Consider the following 26,672-nt stretch of genomic DNA (forward strand, 5'->3'; position numbering starts at 1 on the left):
AAGATAATACAGTAGTTATTGTAATTTATAACAGAGAAAATTCTGTTTGACTCTGTTTGGAGTCTCTGAAAAACCTCCGTTTGGAGGGTCATGTAGCCCTAACACCTCACCCCACCCCTCTATCTCAACAACAATTGGGACACCCTACACCTAGACATGAACGCGCAAAGAGTAAAATGGCACTGAGCCTTGCTTTCAGTTTTCCAAAGAAATCTGCAGGGATATTTTTTCACACCGCCAAAGTTCAGTCTTAGAAGCTGGCTTTGCGTTTTTGGCTTCTCTCGAAAAAATGAATAACTTGAATTTAATGGCTGTTTTGAATGAAAACTGAATCAATAAAGTCTGGCCTCTGACTTGTACACAGTACTGTGGGTAAACAGTTACTCCAGTCATATGTGGTATGCAGTATTTTTTCCTGAACTGCGCCAACCAACATAATAAAATCGAATCCTAATGAAATGTAAGGTTTTATGATGCCCTGAATCCTTTCTGAAAGAATCGTAACTTAATGAGAAGTCTAATAGAGTGGACAGTGAGTGGACACAGTGTTAGTGTCTGATCCACTCAGACCAGCGCAACACACACTAACACACCACCACCACGTCAGTGTTACTGCAGTGCTGAGAATGATCCACCACCCAAACAGTACCTGCTCTGTGAGGGTCCATGGGGGTCCTGACCACTGAAGAACAGGGTAAAAGGGGGCTAACAAAGTATCAGAGAAACAGATGGACTACAGTCTGTAACTGTAGAACTACAAAGTGCACCTATAGAGTAAGTGGAGCTGATAAAATGGACAACGAGCGTAGAAACAAGGTCATAATGTTATGCCTGACTGGTGTAAAAGGATGTTAAATCTTGCACTCGTTGAATAAACACCCATCACCCTTCATGCTCTGCAGGCAGTGAGGTGAAGTCAGTTCTTTAGCCCGCGGCGGACGCATGCCTTCCGTCCGCAACCTCTCATCTCTCGAGACAAACGACACCATCTCAAGCTCCTCGTACACTAACCGTTCCTCATGAATACACATTAGCTTTGCGAACCGCGCTTCACGTCAGGGCAGCGACGGCTCGACAGAAACGGATTAGCTCTTCCCAGCCTTTTCATTAGCGCTGCAGAGCTTTTCCCCCCATTCCAACGTAAACAACCTGAGTGCTCATTACGCACAGCTCACACATTCGGGTTATGAAGACTCCGCAGCCCTCTGATTGGCTTCCTGAATCAGAGAGATGAGCTCCTCGCAAAAGGCTCCCGCGTCTTCCTTTGATGTGTCCTTCATTTATTTCATTAAATTAGGCTAAGCGATGTGCAAGGCCATTCCAAATGAGATTCCAGCGCTCCATAAATAATGAAACTATCTTCCTGAAACTTGTCTGAAGGCAAACATGAACTCTATTACTCACCCAGTGTGAGGTTTATGTATGGTAGTGTTGTGTCTACCCTCGTCCCACGTTATATTAGACTCAATAATCAGAAAACTAGCTTTATTTTACGCATGTTTACATTGGCGGCTGCACACATGGTACTCAGTCTACATGCTTGCCTCATTATGCAGCAATAAAATTACTGAAAATTAGGTATCCTAAATGAAGTAGGCCATATGCTCTGAGAGTGAAACATCACACAAGTGATATTTCAGTCACATTTTAGTTATCATGCAATAATATTATTGCTACTCGTGTAAAAAGCATTTATTCACTCAGTGGAGTATTTTGATGAACGTAGTCAGTTTCTCCCAGACTGATTTTTCCATCAGCCTATCTGAAAAGTCTGCTAGCTTGCATGGTATCATGACAGGCTCCTATCTAATCTCTCATTTTTTCCAAAGCAAAGCTACCTAGCTAACTTGCCATTGCAATAGGCTCCTAATATAGTATAGGAGATAGTCCTGTCACTCTCATTTTCCTACAGCATAGCTAGCTAACTTGCTATTATGTAAGGCTCTGACCCAGACAGCGAGCGTATATCGGTCCGCTGGCTTGATAAGGTCGGCACCCCACTGACTGTTTGCCACTGCTGGTCCACCCTCGGACCACCCAGATTACTGTCCTGCGTACAAGCTCTAACTAGTTTTTAATCTCCTCAAACATATTTTAAATGCACAGAGACTTTTATTTTAGAAAATAAACTAAGACAAACATTACAGACAAATGAGAGAAAAAAAAATGACTAGGCCTGATATAAAATGATTTTATAGAAAATAGTTGTTGATGACACTGAGCTACATTAAAATGATTTACTAAACTAATTTACAAAGTATGACTAAAGGACTAAAAAAGTAAACTGGACTGTAAATGGAAAATGAGTGATGATAAGTGGAATTTTGTCTATGACTCTGTGTAAATACTGGTGGGCCGCCTGGAAAATGCTAAGCAAAAACGCCAGTGGACTGCCAGCTTTGCCATCAGTGGCCCGACAGTGGTCCACCATCCTCTTGCTATCAGGGGAGCTATCTGCTGTCTCGTTTTCTCATTTTTCCCAGTGCAGAGCTAGCTGGCTAACCTTCCATTGCAATGGGCTCATAGCTATCTGTTGCCTCTTTCATTTTTCCTACCACATGGCTACCTAGCTAACTTGCTATTGTGATAGGCTCTGAGCTATTTACTGTGTTTTCGCTCATTTTTCCCAAAGCAGAGGTAGCTAGCTAATTCTCCTATGCAATAGGCTCAGCTATCTGCTGTCTTGTTGTCACATTTTTCCAAAGCAAAGCTAGCTAGCTAACTTGCCATTGCAACCCATAACTCTCTGCTGTCATTTTCCTACAGTATAGCTCGCTAGCTAGCTTGCTATAATGTAAGGCTCTGAGCTGTTTGCTGTCTCCTTCTCTCATTTTTCCCAAAGCAGAGCTATCTAGCTAATTCACTTATGCAATACCCTGATAGCAAGAGGACAGTGGTCCACTGTCGGCCCACTAATGGCAAAGCTGGTGGTCCACTGCCGTTTTGCTCAGTGTTTCCGGGCGGTCCACTGGCAGTTAAGCGGAGCATTAGACAAAAGTCCACTTATCATCGCTCATTTTCCACTCACAGCCCAATTTACTGATTTTTCCTTTCTTTCTTTCTTTAGTTATACTTTGTAAATTAGTTTAGTAAATCATTTTAATGTAGCTCAGTGTCAGCAACAACATTTTCTATAGAATCATTTTATATCAGGCCTAGTCATTATTTATTTTTCTCTTGCTTGTTTGAACAATTTGTGCAAGTTTGTTTTCTAAAATAAAAGTCTCTGCGCATTTAAAATCAGTTTAAAAACCAGTTAGAGCTTGTATGCAGGACAATAATCTGGGCGGTCTAAGGGGAGGCCAGCAGTGGCAAACAGTCAACCTTTTCAAACCAGCGGACCGATATATGCTTGCTGTCTGGGTAGGCTCAGCTATCTGCTGTCCTGTTGTCGCATTTTTCCAAGCAAAAGCTAGCTAGCTAACTTGCCTTTGCAACAGGCCCACAACAAATCTGCTGTCACTCTCATTTTCCTACAGCATAGCTAGCTAGCTAACTCACTTATGCAATAGGCTCAGCTATCTGCTCATTTCCTGCACATCCCCAGACCCTTTATAAATTTTGGTCACTAATACTTGGTCACTGCTCAACCACACTCCAGTCTCAGTGTGTAAAGTTAAATAACATACACTCATTTCTTGTTATCATCAGTTTGTGTCTCAAAAAATATACTATTTTACACATAATGTTCCTACATTCTAGAGGCTTGTCTGAATAGCTGGTCATGAGTTTGTGCGCCCACAGCACCCTCTGAAGTTCTGCTATAAGATGTTGACTAACTCTGAGTGTGCTAGTGTCCACTACGGTGAAGCAGAACATCCAGCACGATGTGCGGTGTTCATTTCCCGCCAAGCTGCTCTATACAAGGCACACGATTGAATTACAGCAGCATAAAAACAAGATAATCTCATTGAACTTCACTGCAAAGTCGCAGTGTCACTTAATAACTGTTAAAATGCTAATCCATCCTGATTAAACCGAACAGCAGCTCCTTTGCTGAGCACTATTGTGGTTCATCACTCTGATCGTCGTCCCTCAGTACGTTTGTCAGAGCGGTACCTCCACTGAACACGAGAGCATAAATGTCCTCTGCATTTCTAAGATCAAATGTAATGTATTCGTAATGCTTCAGTTTTAGAGATACGTCTAAATAAATGCTTCATCACTAATCCAGCACATATTAATCATATCTTTCTGAGCTGTGACTAATAAGCTTGGCCTTCTGTTCAGGCCATAAATGTCAAAAAACAAAGAAAAATAAAACACACTTTTAAGATAATGGTAATTTTTAGCGCCCCTATCGGATTTCTGATTGTATGTTAAAGCTAAGCTAATGCTGCTGGACATTCTAGATCAGGGGTATTTAATTAAAATTCAATAAGGTCCAGTTAGAGAAAATATCCTCAAGCAAAGGTCCAGAATATCATAATGTCTTAACTTTCATCATGACTCAATGCCATATACTGTAAACTGAAGTAGCCTGGTAGGTATATTAACATCTTATGCAGTCGACAACTGAATGTCAAGTCAAATAAAGTACAATTCAGTAATATTTCGGACTCGGACTGTGGTCCGCCTATTAGTGACCTCTGTTCTAGATTAAACACTGACATTTGTAGCTTGTAAAACTGTATATGCTTTATTTGAAGCTTGTAATAGACATTAATATATATGTGAGCTTGTATGTATCAGTGTTACAGTGACTCTTCCAGTAAACAGTCCTGGAGTAGAGCTGCCGCCACTGTTTTCCATTCCTAACAACTGACTGAAACCTATTTAGACTACGGCTCATATTCACAGTCAGTGATGTATCTAGAACTTCCAGAAGACCTAGACTGATGTTTTTTCACAAAATGTGATTGGTTGGTTCCTTTGTCACTGTTGATAGTTCATCTGACATGTAAGGCCTTTAGTTCAGCTCCTGAAGTCCTAACCAATGGGAGAACTCGCTTGGTTGTATCTACCAAACATCTGAAGAGTTTATGGCCCATGTGTCAAACACAAGGCCCGTGGGCCAAGTTAGGCCCGCAAAATTATCCTAATTTTCTATTCTATTTTATTATTAGCCCGTTTCATCCTAAGATGCACTACAGTACCCAGCATGCACTGCAACATAGTGTGCGTTCTGACATCCTTTCCCCAACAACAATCTGTGGGCCAGCAGTTACACAGAAAGAAAAGATGCCTGGTGTCCAGTTCAAGCAAATAGGCAGTTTAAAAAAACTACCTAAAACAACTGATTTTTATTTAGAATTATTTTTGCTGTTGCGGTTTTGGCATATTTTAAATAATCAATGGCCCATTCGGGTCATGGCAAAATTAAATGAAAATGAAATAAAATAAGTTAAAATGAAATAAAAACCCCACTGGCCCACAGATTTGCTGAGATTTTTTAATATGGCCCTTTCAGTAGTTGAGTTTGACACCCCTGGTTTATGGCGAAGCAGTCCCTTTTTCAGATTTACCACTACTTTACCATCATCAACATTACAGAAGACACGTGTAGGTTCACTGGTGGTTTTGGAGAGTAGATTAAGTGACCCTTATTAGTCCCACAACGGGGAAATTTCACCTCTGCATTTTAACCCGTCCGTGCAGTGAAACACCACATACACACTAGTGAACACACACACTAGGGGGCAGTGAGCACACTTGCCCGGAGCAATGGGCATCCCTATCCACGGCGCCCGGGGAGCAGTTGGGGGTTAGGTGCCTTGCTCAAGAGCACTTCAGTCACGTACGTTGGCTCAGGGGATTGAACCAGCGACCTTCCAGTCACAAGGCTGGTTCCCTAACCTCCAGCCCACAACTGCCCCCAAATAAATAAAGTAAATAAAATGTCTATATTTGTGTTGTAGTCATGGCGATCCCTGGTTCCTATCAACACCACTGTAAAGACATCTGAGTCTCTACAATCAACCATTTTAAACCAAACCACTCCGAATGACTTTGTTTACATCTCAACCACTGAATTATGCCAAATTTTGAAAAAGTGGAAAAAATGTTTAAATAGGTTAAATATTAGAAAATCAGTTACGAGCACCAAGTGTTTATTTCTATCCATGGTCTTGCTACACAATATTTTTGGCTCTGGGTTTACAGTAAAGCACTGTTTTTCCTTCTTGAAGTGTAGCTTGTTCGTCTCTGTTCATGGTCTTTTCCCAAAACCATCCAACAACTGTGCCACTGCTCCCCTGTTCCCTGCACTAATTTTAATTGCCCGTTTCTTCAAGTGGAGCATCAGCAGTTTTGGTCCAGGAAGGGCGCCGCTTACGTCTGGACGAAAAAAACAAGTGAGTGCCGCAGTGAAGTAGGCATACCAATGGCCGGGAGACAACACTAGCTCACAAAAGAACAGGTGCACAGCAAGCGTTCCACTTTTACACCACCCATCCGGACCATCTCATTCATGTGAACTTGATGGTTGCATTGCAGGAATTTAAACGGAATGGCAGGAATTTGGCTACTGTTGTCCTCACGGCGATGGAGGAAGGTTCTGTTGTTGTTGCATTGTTCCAACATTCCTAGACAGACTATGCAAAATCAAATCATAAACACAAGTTTATAATTCCTTTTTCTCTAACTGTGTATCAGCGCTGTTCGGGGCACAGTTGGGCAGGCCGGCTCTCTAGTGACAGGGAGTCGATGTCTGTGTCAGTGGCATCTGACAGCCCTCTCCGCCCCGCGCTCTTAGCGGCAGTGAAAGCAGGTATGAAATTTTAATGGCAGTCTACAGCCCGAGCTAAAATAAACGGCAGCCAGAAACACAAAAAAGGCAGCAGACCCTTCTCAGTTTACTTAAGCTGCACCTCAGACATTTCTAAACCCACGGAAACTTCTGCTGAGCACTAGTCCATATAATCAATACCATATAATCAATACTCCATGTGCAGTATTTTTAAAATATCCCCATAATGTAAAGATTTTTTGCTTTTCTATTTATGTTTATATTGTTAACTCCTCACCATCCCGTGTGTAATATAAATTAGTACCTCATGCGCAATACTAAAATATGCTTACAGTGTAAATATTTTAGTTTTTATTTATTTAAATCCTTTATATTGTTAATTTTTGTGAAGGATAGAGTTTATATTTTTTATCTTAATTTTTACTTTTTATTATTATATATATTGTCTGTAAAGTAGCGAACTGTAAAAACCTTGTTAAGTAATTAATAAGGTTAATTACTTGCTTGTTAATTCTCTTCTTGTTACTTCTTTTCTTATCTTCAGTGCCTTGCTGTCCCTTTGTTGCTGTAACACTGAGAATTTCCCTGCTGTGGGACTAATAAAGGATTATCTTATCTTTATCTTATCCTAGTTCACCAAAGACGTATGTCTGATGTGTGAAGTTTTCGTCTTTAGTTTTAGCGCTGAAGCTGTGAGGCTAAGAAAATTATTCTCTAAATTAACTTACTGGCAGCAGAGCTGTAATTAATATATACAGCACTCATACTGTCATGATTTTACAGTAATGATATATTTACTGTATTTTAAATGCAATACAAAACTACAGGACTACATATATTAGCATTTTTTCTGATATCTTTTTTTCAAATATGATGAAATCTAGAGTTAAAACAGCTTTAAAACATCTTAAATACTCAAAAATCAAAAAGTCAAGGGCAATAGTCAAAAACACACAAACAGCTATCTAAAGCTAACAGGCTAACCGGCTTCTCTAACGACACTTACATTTAGGCTTCAAGTTGAAGTTAAAAACTGCTATATGCAATGTAAAACATGTTACATGCAGTGTTACAAGCTCCAAACGTCAGTGTTTAAGAGCTGTATGGCCTTTAACTCAATGTGGCAAAGTGAATGTACACCACCATTAGCTTAGGCTAACCTGACACTGCAAATCCCGTAGAGACTGAATCCCACAGCTGGTTAATTAGCATATTAGCACTGTCGTAGCAGCGGAGTGGTGAAGTGAAAGTATCTACATTAAAGTCTGCTATAATGACATATGACAAAAAGTTTGTATCATTAGTGATTATCACATGCTTTATTTTATGTTGGTGCAGGTTATGCTAAGTAAGCTAACATGCTTCTATATACTTAGCTAGTGTTAGGCTTATGTTAACTTACTTCACCAAGCATAAACCTCTTGTATATTGGATCACAGTTATGAAGATCAGCTAGATCTTTTAACTTTTAAATAATGGAAAACTCAAAATACAAACTAAATTGAAGAAAATGGTCATTTCCTGCTTCAGAAAAGTACTTTTGGTGCATAGTTTTACACTCCAGCTGATAATAATGCATGTTTTCATGTATTTGTACAATTCTGTTACAATATTATCCCAAAAGCAATATGGTAAGGTGTTTGATACAGTATAATCTGCCTGTACTGTAACTATTTTCCAAGAATTCAACACGGGACACTGTAAAAAACTATAAAACACAAACCAGCTTGACATTATAGCACAAATTACATAAGTTCTTTATAGCGTTGCTAATGGAAACTCATATCCCACCAATTAGCATCATGAAAACTGCATGCCTAAATCGTCGCACACAATTTTGACATGTCATCTCAGACTCTGCACTGCTAAAACAGTAGTTGCAGACATCTTGAATTTTTCGTCCATTTTTATGCAGAAGTATGTTCAGAAACCATATAGGCAAGCATATTTGGGATTACTTAACCTGATGCGGTCTGCCGCAAATGTGGGATGATTTAGACATGCGGTTCGCGTAATAATTGGTGGGGTGTTATACTTGTATCAGTGGTTCCCAACCCTGGTCCTGGAGGATCCTCTACACTGCACATTTTTGCGTTTTCCTGCCAAAACACACCGAATTCAACTCAGGAAGGGCTTGTTAATTAGCAGATTAGTTGACTTGCATTACCACTGACTTGCATTACATTAATTGCTACATTAGTCTCGTAGCTCCAGCACAAAACTCAAAAAAACTAACATCCAACACCAAACGTGTCTTGGGTGACACACCGAATCCAGGACCTGGAGATCTACCACCCTAATATTCAGTCCCCCCTGAAGGCATTCATTGCATGGATCTGTTAGATCAGGGTTGGAACAAAACTCTGCAGGACTGTAGATCTCCAGGAAAAGGATTGGTTAGCCCTGCAATCGCTTTGCCCTTCAAGGCCAAAGAGGAAACTCTGATGGTCTACGAAGTACAAGCTACATTGATAGCTGGACCATAACTCTACCAAATGGTGGAATTATACCTCAAGGGCGAAGGATGTAGAGGTGAGGTTTCATCCCTCACTCCTCTGGTGCTAAAGGATATTAATGTCTGTCACAGGTTATTACCCCTAGCCCTGTTGTTTTACAGTTGTACTCTCCTGTGCTGCGACGGTCTCCTTGCTGTAGTTCCTGGTTGTAAAAAGGGGATCAAACACCTTCCTCTCACTTGATTCCACATCAGACCCTCCTCTGATCACATCCTTCTCCTACTGCTCTTGTACCTGTCAGTCTCATCCTTCACAGCGGTCCAGGGTTCTCTGAGAACAAAACGCAGAGGAACGCTCCACTCCACGCAGGAAAGTAGGGCAGTCGTTTAAAGCATGCTAGCATAAGGACGTGAGGAGGCACAGTGCAGAGAGGCAAAGCCAAATTGGATCGAGTCAGCTGTGAATGGAGACAGAGGTTCTTCTCTGATCTACACAACTTCTCCTCTGCCTGTGTGTGTTAGAGAAAGAAAGCCTTGGTAAGCGATCACAAAGACATCGGCAGACAACTGCTGGCTGTGGCTCCAAGCTCATAATCACCCTAGAGAGAGTGGAGAGGGAAATGAGGACGATGGGCACAAATGTTCCACCAGAACATTCCCATAATGTGGCTGAGAGTAATCTCCATATCAAAGGAATGTTTGGCAAAAATCAGCTTAGACAATTTTTAACTTACCACAGATGTAGCTGATCACGCAAGTGTTCTCGTAAAGGGGTCATTCTACAGAAACGTCCAATTTTGTGTCCCTAGCGTTTACAGATATATTACACTTGAAAAAACATGTTAGGGTTACAATTTATTTATATTTGAAAATAAAACAATAAGTTATTTAACGATTGCACCTTCTTGAGCCTCAATTTAGCAATATTGGTTTTTAAATCAATCACAGAAGAGCTCGTCCTCACAGTCATGTGTGAAGGCTGAGGCCATATTTTGAAGTAAAAAAACATGTTTTTTAACTACAATAATCTGTACATGACTATGAAATATATGATTTAAGTGACATAAAGAAAACAGATGCCAAATAAATATTATAAAATATATAATGAAAGTTGTGGTCCCCAGGAGTCGTGTCACTGGTGTTACCGCATAACAAAAAAAACCCTTATTTTGAAATAAAAGTCACACTGATGACATCACTTGACTCCCTTTTACCTGTTTTCTGAGGATCTATGAAGAAAAGCTCATGGTGAGTCCACTGTGTCTTTCAGTTATCAGAGATTTTCTCATTTAGCTCATGATTTCATATGAAGCTTTTAGCTGAAGTCACTGGTGTGACCGACTTTATTCTGAGGTAACTGTGAAAAAATAGAATACAAATGGGATTAAATAACATATTTTAGAGGATATTCCATGATTGATGACTGTAGTTTGATGTCTGTAGCAGTTATTTTGTAAAATGCATTTTTCACTAAAAATGTCTCTGGTGTTTCCTTTATTATGTGTAACACCAATGACGACTGGTAACACCAGTGACTCCTATGGACAGATGAAGAAGCGGACATTTCTGTAGAATGACCCAAAGATTCGCTCAACCCACTCAAACAGCATTCAGGTCTGCAATAAGGTGGCGCATGTTTGTCAAGGTGGTTTATGACACAGTATGATTTACTATGAACTAAACTTGCACAGCAGCCACTTTAGACATTGTTGGGTCAGATTTCATGCAGACATATGGATTCTAGATCACATTTCTAATTTGTCAGGTTAACAGTAAGTCATACTGTGTCCAAAACCACATCAACAAGTCTGCGCAACCTTAATGAAGACCTGGAAAGCCGTTTGAGCGCCATTAGCCTCGTAGCTCCACAACTAAGGAAGCAAAATTTGGACACCAAGCACGTCTTCCAACTTGGATAAGTGGAAAATTGTGTAAATTGGATTCCTCAGTGAACCATTCACTTAAATGTTAGAGGCTAAGAACTGACACAGGACCAAACTGCAACTAAACGTGTTTACGTATCTGATTTGAAACCATTTTTATCATTGACCCGTACTCTCAGATCTTCCCTAAAGGGCTGAATTACAGTTCAATAAAACTCCTCTCACAGTACACTATGCCAGTCTTTCAACTACCTTGGCTTTGGTCCGAATGGGTGGGCTGTCAGCGGGCAGCCGCAGTGGCTAAAGCATTAAAGCAATCACACAATGATACTCCCTCAGCTTGCGCTGTCAGACCCGGCCAACATAGCTCTTGACAGCTGCACGCCTGACTGGGCCGCCAACTGATGTGGGGGAAGATGTTCACAAATACTACTTTCTGCAAAAGTCAAGGGGAAGCAATCCAATAAACACCAGCTTTCATGCTAATATGAGAACGTCTACGCTTTCAGGCAATTTTATAGGAGATGTTGAGACCTTTCAGGTACGTTACCTGACGAGTTATTTATTAGCCTGCTGTCTAACAATATATATTGGCCTTTCGTGTGAATTAACTTGTAAATGTGTAGCGCCAGGTGTGATTTGGGGGCAGAAATGTAGACTTATTAGGGTGGGAACAAAGCAGTCCAACACTTGTGAATGCAGAGCTCAAAGCTGCCGTTGATAGTGCGCTCCTCAACATTGTCCAACATACAACAAGCCTGATGTTAGCCCATGGATGTAATGTAAGTTAAGCCCCCAAACAACCAAAAAAAAGGATGTACAAGTGCAAAGAACAAATGAAACGCAGTAATAATTAAACATTACCTCTTGCAAAGGAAAAACAGTTCTGTTAGTTATTCTCCAGGGTATATTTTCGGTTTTTCCATCTCAATTTACATTCCCAAATCCTAATTATTCAGTAACTGCATGAATCAAATGTAAAGTGTTGGTTTTTTTTTGTAAAAGCTCCCCTCAAATTAACAGAAAATGTGTTTTATGAATATAAACATGTCATATGCTTACAATTTACTGCTGAAAGCCAAAAATATTAGGTGCTCTTTGTATTTTTTTTACAGAAATAATTTTTTTACAGTGTATATCACCGAAGGGACACCATCTGAGATCCAGTTTGTAGCTCAGATTTGTGGAAAAATGGGTCGACTTTCAGTAAAAAATTACTGAGTTCAGCTTCTTTTATTTTAAGGGTTTAAAATTACATCACCCATCTATTTGACTGGAAAGAAGACAGTTACAGCTCTCATACGACCCCCACCTTTAGAATGTAGCTTATGAAATATGAAAGTTATGAAGTAAAGAATATGACAGAGTGCGTTTTGGAACCACCAGTGGTTCCAAGGACTAAAAGAGGTTAACAAATGATGTTAGCTAGCGTGTTTTGATTGTGTTATCAACCGTACTTTCATGAACCAGAGGTCTTTCAGGGCGGATTTTAGAGGGGCGGACCCTTGTTAGCGCTGCAGTCCAGCACCAAAAGTTGTCCCCAGACGCATATTCTCGTTACGAGATCACATCTGGCCACACGAGACCAGTAACTGTCGCTTGTGTTGATAAAGTAATCTGATAAGCCAAGTTCAAGTTAGTGACGACAGCAAACCGACTTTGCATGTCATGTCTGGAACAAACAGGACAACTGTTCCACCCGAAAAGGAGTGACTTGCTTTTGAATATCACAAACAGTTATCAAAGCTGCTGCCTGGATTCTGCATGTCAGGCCTGCTCTGCTCTGCAGCCTCAGCGTTTGCTCTCTGCGGTGGAGGTCCCGCTGGATTAGCTGCTCCTTTAGCTGGTTTTCCACGGACCTGCACCAATTATACAGATACGTTTTTGTTTGTACTCACACAGGGGGTCACAGGGGTTCCCAAACCCTTTAAGTCAGGACCTACATGTAGAGGTAGTGTCAAAGAGTTCTAAGCTTTCAGTCCACTTTTTTACTCTAAATGCTGTTGGTTATATTGAGTAAAACAAGTACAGTAGCATACCATGTTGGAACATGCACAGGCCTACACTGTTACACGTTTAGTGAGATAACAAAGAGAAAAATGATGATGGCAAGTTTTCAGCACCGTTTGATTGCATTACAACTATGATATTTCAACTTTTTGAATATTTACTTGATACTTCAATATCAAAAATAAACAGCCCTCTTAGCGCTGGTGGCACTGTGTGATTGGGGGAGTCCTAACTAGTGGGTGGAACTGGATACAGCTAAATTGGCGAGAAAATTGGAAGAAAAATCCCCCCCAAAAAATAAAAATAAACAGTCCTATTTCTTTGCATTAGAATTACTCAGTTTATCGGTGGGTCTTACTGCATGCTGTGTCATTCAATGTGAAACATCATCAGCAGCACAAACTGGGCTTGCTTTATTCCAGATGTGACACGATACAGCAGCAAAGCTGGGCATAACTGTGATGCTGGTCACAAATAGGAGTATTTTTTGAAATTCCAGTGGCAGGTTGCTTGAGGAAAAAAAGCAGAAAAAAGCCTCAAAGCTGTAAGTGCTGCGATCGCACATCCCTCGTTTGCACAACACTCGATGCAGAAAAGCATAGCATCCTTTGTGTAAACAGGAGCAGCGGTGTGAAACCGAAACAGCACAGTTCTGATCTAAAACAGTCTTGTGGAAAATAAAAAATATTAGGCAGCTTCCTTGTGACCCATTCGTTCCCACACAGTGAGACAAAGTTTGAAAACCACTTCTCTATCATGTCCCTCTTGTCTTCAGAAGGGCCGACTGACGGATTAAAGTCTGTTATTTTTCCCTTTTAGTCATTTTTCCTTCCCTGCATTAACCTTGATTAACTTTCACAGATACCGAACTATCAAAACTAGTCACAATGCACGTCCCCAGCTCTATGTAGTAAGTACATACTGTAGGCAATAGGAAGAATCCCCCCAACACTTCTGCTGCACTGCATCAGAGCTCTGTAAACCACCCCACATGTCCTGACCTGTTAGTTCACACTTTAATCAGAGGCCCTGTGGTCATGGAGAACTTGTGGGGGTTAGTGGAGGCAGGTGGGAGCTGGGGCCCCAGTATGGCGTAGTCCGCAGGCAACAGGCACTCTAAATGCTGAGTAAACAATTACTGGACAGTTTCAGTTTCAGCTTTTCTCAATCGCCCACATCTTACCCCGACAAAAGCTGTAGAAAGCATCCATCCGCCATGGCAACTTGGGTCAATTTGGCCATTTGAAAAAACCCACAGACCTCAGAAGGTCAGCTTTCATCAGAAACATCACACGTCAATGGCATAATGCATAAACGTACAGAATGGTGGTGGCTGCTCTTTTACAAACAGACCTAAACAGATCCCTTTCACTGAACAGATTATGTGGGTATTTCATCCCAGCATTAAATGACCACTTACTGCCTTCAAAGTAGCAAAAAAAAGAAACCGGCTATCCAGGCTCTGTCCAAAATCTGCGGACGTTCAGCACAAGGGTTGGTAGGCGCTCTTGCACACCCTTCACTTTCTGAAACGGCAGCTGATCTCGCTCTTTCTGTTTCCCAGCTCGCTCATGAGGCCATTCCTGCTGATCGCTCAACCATGCAACGAGGTCTGGCCAATTTAAATTTCTGCTCAGATGTGTACTAAAAATGTGCTGAACGTGCCCGACAAACTATGAAGCCGCTACATGTCGAGGGTTATGACATGACCAGTGTAGTCTACGACTTTCTGCACACATAGCACGTCTCTGAACTGCTACGCTCAGCCTGTGCGCCTTCCAGGTGGGAGTCTATGGGTGTACATCACGCCCTGAGAGCGATACTGCAATAGGCTATATTCTCCATTGCAATAACAGTATTTATCACAGTATACACAATAGACTGAAATGTAACATGAAAACACAAAAACTTAGCTGTAAGTACTGTTTACGCTTGTTATGAGCACCATGAGGGCGCGCAGAACACTTGCCTCATTATAGCAAAGACCTGACCAAAACAATCATATTCCACACTGTGCAAAAGCCAGAGACCACCCTTTATTTATTTAATGTCCTGTTGAAAGTCCAGCATGTACAAATTATTCAACTTCAGGAGGGCTTCTGAGGAGATATAAAATAATAGGGAAGAATTTCCAACACTGGAGTTTCAAAAAAGTATTTAAAGTTGTAGAGAAAATGGGACTCCCAAGACCTGGTAGACCACCAAAACTGTCCCCATCAGATCATCAGAACAGCTATACATCCTTTCAGACCTGTAGCATTAAGTTAGACTTTTTCAGATCTGAAGCAAAAATAGAGCTTGATTTTTTATTCTCTCAAAGATGAAAGCTTTAAGGATTTCCAATTCCGGAGTTCAAAAAAGTATTTAAAGTTACAAAACAAATGGGACCCTCAAGACCTGGTAGACCACCAAAACTGTCCCCATCACCATAAACAATACTTAAAGCTTTCATCTTTGAGAGAAATGAGTAAATCAGGTTCCGCTCTGGCTGATCTGAAAAAATCCAACTTAACACTACAAGTCTGAAAGGATGTGCAGCTGTCAAAGATGTTACTGAGAAAAATAAACAGACAAAATGATGTAAATAGAAGCTGCTGGTGTTCTCAGAATGATGGACTGACCGCCCCAGAGTCCAGACCTCAACATCACTGAATGTGTTTGGATTACTTCAGATAATGATCAACTAACTTCTAAAACTGAACTTTGGAGATGTGGAAAAATTTCCCTGCAGATTTCTTTGAAAGACTGAAGGTGAGTCTCCTAAATCGAACTGAAGCTGTGATAAACGCAAAGAGTGAACAGTAAATACTGAAAAAATAATATTAGATTTAGTTGTTGAGGCTTCAGTGTGTTTTTCTTTTAAACAAATGTTTTCTGCTGCATTTCTTGATGCTGAAAAATAAATAACTTGCCGTATTTACTGTAAACGAAATAAATGAGGGTTGGTCTCTGACTTTTGCACTTTACTGTAACTACACACCAAACGCAAAACATCACTGATATTTTAAACTCCAAACCTATGCTGGTTGGAAAATGCTGACTGGACAATACAAATTTCACACTGTGAGAGCCATATCAAATTTGAGCCTACTGTGGTTTTGGAATCTTCCAAATCTCTAGCCAGGAAGGCCAGGTTTCAGGCGAAACAACATCGGTGAGCATCAATAATGCTCATGTGTAGCCTGGTGCTCTGTTGGTGTTCTTCACATTGACTCACACACTCTCAGGGCACATCTATAAACTGTGTCAATGTGCCATCACCTCATTAGTGGCAACAAAAGAGAACTGCAAAATACTTGGGGGCTGACACTGTGCAGGAGCACCAGTTATCTCAGTTACAATTTATCTGAAGGCTACTTACATAGGGCCTTTATAACACACGCAAAAGCACTGAACAACATGTTTATAAAGCAATACCTGAATGCTAGTAATCGCAAGACGACATATAACATAAGATGTTATGAAGTAAATGATACTGTGTTGACATAAGTGGCTATTCGGAAACGTCTAGGCCTAGTTTAGAACAACATATATCGGTTCTGTGGAAGATTCTGATGCCAGTACACAGGTAACGTGACCATAAACAAGTTGCTATCTCTCAAGTTTACCTCAGGTCTCACATGATACAGCTAAGAAAGTAGCTCTGAGACTGATATTTTGGGCATTAATGGCTAAAAAATTATCTCCTCAATGGACAGCTCTGACATCCGGTCCTTTACATGTAGCCACATGTGCAGTTATACATGAAATAAATTGCAATTCTTTAGATTTACCTCCAGTCTCACAGGGTATAGCTATGAAATTACATCTTCAAGAGAGAACACTGACATTTGGTCACTTCCATACAGCTGTAAAACAGGACACAAGTTGCCATTCCTTATATTTACCTCAGGTCTCACTGATATATCCAAGAAATTCGCTCTGAGACTGATATTTCGGACATTAATGTCATTGTTCTCTACTGATGGCTAAGAATTCAATAGAGAACCCCGACATTTGGCCTTTTCCATACAGGTATATTTGCAGTTACACATGACACAAGTTGCCATTCCTCGAGTTTACCTCAGGTCTGACATCGTATAGCTAAGAAATGACCTCTTCAGTGGAGAACCCTGACATTTGGTCATTTCTATATGGGTACATTTGCAGTTATACATGACATAAGTTGCCATCCCTCAAGTTTACCTCAGGATTCACATGATACAGCTAAGAAATTAGCTCTGAGATGGCTAAAAAACGATCCCGTCAGTGGGAAACTCTGACATTTGCTCCTTTCCATATAGCTATATGTGCAGTTATACATGAAATAGGTTGCCATTCTTCAGATTTACCTCAGATCTAACAGAGTACAGCTAAGAATTGAGCTCTTCAGTGGAGAACCCTGACATTTGGTCATTTCCATACAGGTATGTGTGCAGTTACACATGACACAAGTTGCCACTCCTCGAGTTTACCTCAGGTCTCATGTCGCATTGCTAAGAAATGACTTCTCACACTTTCATTTGCACACTGGGCAATTTTCATATAGCTATAACACACGAAACTAGCTATAACTCAAGATGTAACAGGGTATAGCTACGAAATTAGCTCTAAGGCTAGTATTTTATCATTTCCATTCAGCTACATGTGCAGTGGTACATGAAATATGTTGCCGTTCCTCAAGTTTACCTTAGGACTCATAGCTCTACAAATGAAAACACCATCTATTCAGCTGTAACACATGACGCTAGTCATCATACTTCAGGTTTACCTCAGATCTCACATCATGTAGCTAAGATATTAGCTCTGAGACTGATATTTGGTTGTTTCTATACAGGCGTGTGTGCAGTTGTACATTAAATATGTTCCCATGCCTCAAGTTTACCTCAGGACTCGGATGGTATAGCTCTACAAACGAAAAACACTGACTTTTGGTCACGTCTATACAGCTGTAACACATGACACTAGTCATCATAACTCAAGTTTACCTCAGATCTCACATTGTCTAGTTAAGAAATTAGCTCTGAGACTGATATTTGACCATTTCCATACGGCTATGTGGACAGTTATACATGAAATATGTTGCCGTTCCTCAAGCTTACCTCAGGACTCGGATGGTATAGCTCTACAAACGAAAACGCGGACTTTTTGTCACATCTATTCAGCTGTAACACATGACGCTAGTCATCATACTTCAAGTTTACCTCAGATCTCACATCATGTAGCTAAGATATTATCTCTGAGACTGATATTTGGTTGTTTCTATACAGGCGTGTGTGCAGTTATACATGAAATACGTTGCCATTCCTCAAGTTACAAGTTTACTCAAGTTTACCAAAGATCTCACATTGTCTAGTTAAGAAATGATACAGCTAAGAAATTAGCTCTGAGACTGATATTTTGGGGATTAACATCAGTGTTCTCCACTGATGGCTAAAAAACGATCCCGTCAGTGGGAAACTCTGACATTTGCTCCTTTCCATATAGCGATATGTGCAGTTATACATGAAACAAGTTGCCATTCTTCAGATTTACCTCAGGTCTAACAGAGTATAGCTAAGAATTGAGCTCTTCAGTGGAGAACCCTGACATTTGGTCATTTCCACACAGGTATGTGTGCAGTTACACATGACACAAGTTGCCACTCCTCGAGTTTTATTAGCTCTAAGACTGATATTTGATCATTTCCATATGGCTATGCGGACAGTTATGCATGACACAAGCTGCCATTCCTCAAGTGTACCTCAGGACTCACACTGCACAGCTAAGAAAGCAGCTCTCAGACAACTTCCATACAGCTACAACACATAACACTAGCGATCATAACGCAAAGTTACCTTAGGTATAACCGGGAATAATTCAGAAATTATGCCTGAGGCTGATATTTGATCATTTTTATACAGGCATGTGTGCGGTTACACCTGAAATCAGCTGCTGCTTCTCAAGTTTACCTCAGATCTCACATCGTGTAGCTGAGATATTAGCTCTGAGACTGATATTTGGCCGTTTATTTACAGGCATGTGTGCGGTTACACATGACAAGTTCTCATTCCTCATGTTTACCTCACATTGCATAGCTAAGAAAGCAGCTCTCAGACTCAGACCGTCATTTGGACATTTGGTCCTTTCCACACAGCTCAGTGCTGCCATTCTTCAAATTCGGTTCTTGTCTGCTATGGCTAATAAATTAGCTATTAGACTGACAGCTGGTCTTTTCCACACAGACAACACCTGACAAGTTGTTGTTCCTCAAATCATACAGCTAAGAAATGACCTCTCACACTTTAATTTGCACACTGGACAATTTCCATACAGTTATAACACATGACACTAGTTATAACTCAAGGTCTAACAGGGTATAGCTAAGATATTAGCTCTGAGACTGATATTTGGTCGTTTATACAGGAGTTTGTGCAGTTACACATGATACAAGTTGCCACTTCTCAAATTTACCTCAGGCCTCACATCTAACAGCTAGGAAAGTAGCTCTCATGCTGTCGTTTGCACACTGGATCATTTCCATACAGCTGGAACACACGGCACTAGTTGTCATTCCTCAAGTTTACCTCAGATCTCACATCATGTAGCGAAGATATTAACTCTGAGGCTGATATTTGGTCATTTCCATACAGCCATGTGTGCAGTTATACATGAAATATGTTGCCGATCCTCAAGTTTAACTCACGGATCGGATGGTATAGCTCTACAAACGAGAACACTGACCTCTGGTCACGTCCATACAGCTGGAACACATGACGCTAGACATCATAACTCAAGTTTACCTCAGATCTCACATCGTGTAGCTAAGATATTATCTCTGATACTGATATTTGGTCATCTCCACACAGCCATGTGTACAGCTATACATGAAATAAGTTGCCGTTGCTCAAGTTTACATCAGAATTCACGCTGTGTATCAAAGACAATAGCTCTGAGACAGATATTTGGCCGTTTCTATACAGGTATGTGTGCAGTTACACATGACACGAGTTGCCATTCCTCAAGTTTACCTCAGGCCTCACATCGCACAGCTAAGACTATCTCAGACTGCCATTTGCACACTGAACAATTTCTATACAGCTATAACAAAGAACACTAGTTATAACTTAAAGTGTAATAAGGTATAGCTAAGATATCAGCTCTGAGACTGATATTTGGCCATGTTATATGTGCAGTTATATATGATACAAGTTGCCATTCCTCAAGTTTACCTCAGGACACACATCTCACAGCTAGGAAAGCAGCTCTCAGACTTTCCTTTGCACACTGGATCATTTCCATACAGCTGTAACACACGGCACTCACTGTCGTTCCTCAAGTTTACCTCAGATCTCACATCGTGTAGCTAAGATATTAACTCTGAGATCGATAGAGGGTCGTTTATATACAGGTAGGTTTGCAGTTAAACATGGCAAGTTCTCCTTCCTTAAGTTCACCTCACACTGCATAGCTAAGAAAGCAGCTCTCAGACTCTCATTTGGACATTTGGTCCTTTCCACACAGCTCAGTGCTGCCAATTCACCTGAGTTCCTGTCTGGCATGGCTAATCAATGAGACTGACAGCTGGTCTTGTCCATACAGCCAACACCTGACACAAGTTCCCATCCTATAACTAAGAAAGTAGCTCTCAAACTGCCAACTGGACATTCGGTCATGTCATCACACCTACTAAAGCAGTGATCATTTGTGCGCTTTCCCTCACCCAGCGCACCTGACTCACCTCATTAACCAATTAACACGTGCTGGCTCAGGTGTGTCTCCCTACAATGAACCCAATGAAGTGACCTGCTCGCTCGCTCAGGTCCTTCTTTTCTTCTCTACTGTGTTCGTTTGTTTGCTTTCTCGGACCCACCTTGACCGGGGAGCTCCGCGTGGCGCTGGTCGAGTCCCTCAGCGCTGTGCCCGGGGGAGACGCCGCCATCCCGGCCGCCCCTCCGAGCCCCATCCCCGGCCTGCCTCCGCCCCGCTGCGGCCGCTGGCGGATGCCGTCCAGCAGGCGCACGAGCAGGATGTTGGCGGGCAGGTCGTCCACGCCGCAGTCCACGAGGATGCGGCACTCCGGGCAGCGCAGCTCGTGCCTCGAGCTGACGATGTTCTCCAGGCAGCGGCGGCAGAAGGTGTGCTGGCACGGCAGCACTTTGGCGGTGGTGTCCAGGCGCTCCAGACAGACGGAGCACTCCAGCAGGTCCAGCAGGGAAGACTCGTCCATCTCTAACGGCGCGCGCGGCAACGCGGTCAGTCTTTCAGCGGGCTCGACCGTCGACGAGAGCGCGAAGAAGCGGGTCCGCGAGCGCGGCGCGAGACATGCTGGCTGAACGGCGCGATCCTCCTCTCTCACACACACACACAGAGAGAGAGAGAGAGAGAGAGAGAGAGAGAGAGAGAGTCGGCGGAGCTCAGAGTGAGTGCAGCGCGGGAGCTCTCTCTCTCTCTCTCTCTCTCTCTCTCTCTCTCTCTCTCTCTCTCTCTCTCTCTCTCTCTCTGTCTCTCTCTCCCCCCCGACACACACACATAAACACAGCTGTGTGATCGCCAGTAGAAAATAACAGTAGAGCAGAAGAGAAACTCAGTGATGTCACAGACTCTGCAGCGCTGCTCTCACAGAAGAGGCGACAGCGTTCAGTAACCATCACGTTATTTTCACAAATACATTTATTTACTTTATTTTAATGTCTAACTAAGAAATAACATTCAAAATGTATGAGATGTATTTATTTATTTTTAGAAATGCGTTTATTTTTTGTGTTTTCTCTCTATTTTTTATTTATTTATTTATTTATTTAATACTAATAAAGTGAAATTGAAATGTAGTTTTAATTTGTAACAAAGAAATTACATTTAAATGTATCAGATTTATTTTTTGTTTTTCTTATTCATTTATTTATTTATTTATTTATTAAAATAACTTTTAGAAATGTAAATATCTTTTATTTGCTGATTTTTTTTATTTTTATTTCAGTGTGTAAATGAAATGTCCTGTGTGTGTGTGTGTGTGTGTGTGTGTGTGTGTATATATATATATGTATATTTATATATGTATATATACACATATATGTGTGTGTATATGTATGTATATGTGTGTATATATATATATATATATATATACATACGTGTGTATGTATATATATATATATATATACACACAAATATATGTATATATATATACACATACACATATATATATTTATATATGTATATACATATACATATGTATATAAATAAATTCATTTTCATGTAATTTTTTACAAACCCATGGTGTGCAAATAACAATCTCTGATTGCACGTTGACTAAATACTTTGATATTTTTATCTTATTTTTCTGGATTTTTTGTTTGTTTGCTTTTTAAGAGTTTTTTAGAAATGCAGTTTTATAGTGAGGCTTTATTCCTCTAAGAAAGTGAAAAAGTTTCACGTTTCACTTTAATCGGCTAATAAGATGTTTCACTTCAACCAATCAGACGTCTCTTTTTTATAGGCCTCCTTTACATACCAAGCTGATATTAACAGTGAGTGACTGCTGCCCCCTGCTGCAGCACAGCTGAATCACACGGTGTGCAACACTGGAGGCCTGAATCATGTTCTAATGCAGTGAAGAGAGAACCTCATTTTTTATGATTAATGTTTGAATTTGTTCTCTCACATTTATAATGAACCCACTTTGTGATCAAGGCAGTTGAGGCCGTCATCATTAGATCATAAAATTAAAATAAAACGTGCATCAGGCTTTTATTAATGTTTTATTTATTTGACATCTTGTCTGAAATTACGCTTTATTACCATCAACTTGATCTTATTTTATTTTCCTTTCTTTATTATTCTTCAAACCTGTTTATAGTTTGTTGGATTTTTTTTCTACAGTGTACTGTGTGTTTTGTTTTCATCTGCAGTGTTCATGCATCCATTTATCTGTACAGTACTGTGCAAAAGTCACCCTTCATTTTGCTGTTGATGGAACAAAATCTTGTATCTCTATTTTTGTCAATTTTCAGTTTTTGACATAATTTTAAAAAAAGCCTGTAACCCTTTACATTGTTTGTAAATTTAATGAAGAATAGACCCAAGAAAAGGCTCAAGATTACTTGTAAAACCGTCTGGTTCCATTGACTTACGTTAAAAGTGAAGTGTATTTTTTCCTTCTCCTGTAAAGTTACCATTTTGTAGATACAAGGTTTTGTTCCAATTTATTTATTTTCCAGTCAAAATGGCTATAAAGTACAAATTATTCAAAATAGAAAACAGAAAATTACACAGAAGCCTCAACAACCAAATAGATCACATTTTTCAGTATTTGGTCTGTCCACTCTTTATTCCAGCTTCCATTCTTTTCAGGAGACCTACTTTCAGTTCCTCAAAGAATCTGCAGACACACCTCCAAAGTTCAGTCTTAGAAGCTGGTTGATGATTTTCTGAAGTAATCAAACATTTTCAGAGGTGTTGAGGTCTGGACTCTGGGGTGGTCAGTCCATTGTTCAGCTTCTTTGTTTGATGTGTCCGTCTCCTTTTCTCAGTGAGGTTCTTCTTGACAGCTACACATCCTTTCAGACCCACAGCGCTGAGTCTTCTCACAGTGGAAGGATGGACAGAAACACCTGTGGATGTTTTCAGATCTGAAGCAGCTTGATTTTCTCCTCTCTCTCAGAGATGAAAGCTTTAAGTGCTGTTTATCTGATGGGGGCAGTTTTGGGGTCTACCAGCTCTTCCAGGTGGTTGTTAGGAGCCCCTTTTTCTCTTTTGAACTCCAGTTTTGGCAACGCCTACACTCTTAAAAAAAGATGGTTCTTAAAGGTTCTCTAGTAAAGAAAAGGGTTCTATATAGAACCATGAACACTCAAAGAACCCTTTGCATGCTTAAAGCGTTCTTTGCATGATGAAAGCGTTCTTCAGATTAATTGACAATGTGCTATAGATGTGCTATATAGCACCAAAAAGTGTTCTTCTATTGTTATTACTATTATTATTATTAAATTGTGATGTCAAGCTTGTGACAATAAAAGAACCTATTTTGGTGCTATATAGAACCCTTTTCAAAAAGCTTCTATATACACCGATCAGGCATAACATTATGACCACCTCCTTGTTTCTACGCTCATTGTCCATTTTATCAGCTCCACTTACTATATAGGTGCACTTTGTAGTTCTACAGTTACAGACTGTAGTCCATCTGTTTCTCTGATACTTTGTTAGCCCCCTTTTACCCTGTTCCTCAGTGGTCAGGACCCCCATGGACCCTCACAGAGCAGGTACTATTTGGGTGGTCCACTGCAGTAACACTGATGTGGTGGTGGTGTGTTAGTGTGTGTTGTGCTGGTACGAGTGGATCAGACACAGCAGTGCTGCTGGAGTTTTCAAACACCTCAGTGTCGCTGCTGGACTGAGAATAGTCCACCAACCAAAAATATCCAGCCAACAGCGTCCTGTCAAGGTGGACTGACAAGGTAAGAGTGTCTAATAGAGTGGACAGTGAGTGGACACAGTGTTTAAAACTCCAGCAGCACTGCTGTGTCTGATCCACTCGTACCAGCGCAACACACACTAACACACCACCACCACGTCAGTATTACTACAGTGCTGAGAATGATCCACCACCCAAATAGTACCTGCTCTGTGAGGGTCCATGGGGGTCCTGACCACTGAAGAACAGGGTAAAAGGGGGCTAACAAAGTATCAGAGAAACAGATGGACTACAGTCTGTAACTGTAGAACTACAAAGTGCACCTATATAGTAAGTGGAGCTGATAAAATGGACAATGAGTGTAGAAACAAGGAGGTGGTCAGAATGTTATGCCTGATCGGTGTAGAACCATCTACAGCACATTCTCCATCAGTCTAAAGAACCCTTTCATGATGCTAAGAACCCTTTTATCATGCAAAGTGTTCTTTGAATATTTATGGTTCTATCTAGACCCATTTTCTTTACTAAAGAACCCTTGAAGAACGATCTTTGTTAGGTGTGTAATCTCCTCAGAAATAATTTGTGCTTATTGGCCGTTTTAAATGAAAATGAAGTAAATTAAAGATGATTTTTGTCTTTTGCGCAGTACTGTATGTGTCTCTCCATCTGTATTTGTGTCCTCCTCGTTTTGAGGAGGTATCTACCTGTCCCTGCACGCCCAATTCACACACTCAATCATCTCCTAAATTATAGCTTCCAGCGCTCTTGCTGTATTGCTGCTGCCAGCAGAGTCATTTAGGGAAATGCTCGACGCATATAAGGCCTGTTAAGTCACAGGGATTTAACTTCCTGCTTCAGCCAGAACCTCCCCGACTGGACCACCCACGATGAGCAGCAGAATGCCGAGGTGAAGGCCATGAGGTAGAGACGGTTAGCAGCAGTGATTTACCTCTTTGTTTAATGGAAAACGTACAAAAGCACAAAACAAGATACAGAATAACCATCAGGGTTGCATGATGTATCAAAATATCAGTCCTCTTTTAAATTCTATAACATGCTAATCTGTTCAGTGCCCTAACATTCATACTCTCAGTTATTTATTTAAATAGACTAACTGTATAGACCAATTAAAATGTACATGCTAATTTGTCTCAGTTTGTCTCATCAGCATATCTAAAGGTTTTTTTCAGAATAAAACTAAACGTTTTATTTAGTAATTTATGTGACTTAATGTTTCGGGAAACAATCAACATAACATATATTTGTTTTAAACACAGTGTGATGAATGTTCAGCTATATTGTGTTTGTTTTAAACACAGTGTGATGAATGTTGGGCTATATTGTGTTTGTTTTAAACACAGTGTGATGAATGTTCGGCTATATTGTGTTTGTTTTAAACACAGTGTGATGAATGTTCGGCTATATTGTATTTGTTTTAAACACAGTGTGATGAATGTTGGGCTATATTGTATTTGTTTTAAACACAGTGTGATGAATGTTGGGCTATATTGTATTTGTTTTAAACACAGTGTGATGAATGTTCGGCTATAATGTATTTGTTTTAAACACAGTGTGATGAATGTTAGACAATATTGTTTTAAACAGTTTCTTTTTTAAAAGAAATTTGATGTTGTCAATGCAGAACATAATTTGAAAATGACGAATAATTGCTGTCATAAGAAAGTGTTGATAACTGAATAGGAGAGGGAAAAATCCTTAACATCTGTAATACCATGTAATACGTAATGTAACATCATGTAATAAATTTCACTTGAAAACCTTGTTTTTCAAACTTTCAGTTCATCACAAAATGTTCATAGAATGTAAAGGGCAGCTGGTACTTTAAAATAGATTTTAAATTGTTACAACGTTTTCATATGACAGCAGCAGTATAAATAATTATGTAATGTGAATTGAATGTAGAGTAATATGATTATAATAGCTGTAGACTGCTACAGGTAACACTGCACTGTATGAGTCTAGTAATTTGATCTGACATGTTCTGTCATTCTTCTTACATTACGCAAGCCTTCGAAAAGTAAAAACGCTCCTCAAGCCCAGACACAGTTGCTGTTGGATTTACCGTTACTAAGCTTGTTGGCTTTGCTGGCTGCCTCGGTTGGTTTGGAATGTAAATGCGGGTAGTCAGTGCTGTACTGTATGGTAGTGACATTAATATCACAGAAGATCTTCAGAGTCTTGGACACTCTCAGTGATTCTTCATCATGCTTTTAGAGGATTTCTCTTTTAAAGCAACACTATGTA

General features: G+C 40.4%; 1 protein-coding gene across 1 annotated transcript in view; it reads right to left on the reverse strand.

Moving 5' to 3' along the window:
• LOC118811564 (E3 ubiquitin-protein ligase SH3RF3-like) overlaps window positions 1–21,224 on the reverse strand; it is a 243,823-nt gene extending 222,599 nt beyond the window's left edge. The window contains exon 1 of the mRNA XM_036575861.1: window positions 20,868–21,224. Coding sequence (XP_036431754.1) covers window positions 20,868–21,224 — 357 coding nt within the window. The remainder of the gene's footprint in view (window positions 1–20,867) is intronic.
• Window positions 21,225–26,672: the final 5,448 nt, after the last annotated feature.

Source organism: Colossoma macropomum, unplaced genomic scaffold, assembly GCF_904425465.1.
Source record: "Colossoma macropomum unplaced genomic scaffold, Colossoma_macropomum, whole genome shotgun sequence".
NCBI classification, from domain to species: domain Eukaryota; kingdom Metazoa; phylum Chordata; class Actinopteri; order Characiformes; family Serrasalmidae; genus Colossoma; species Colossoma macropomum.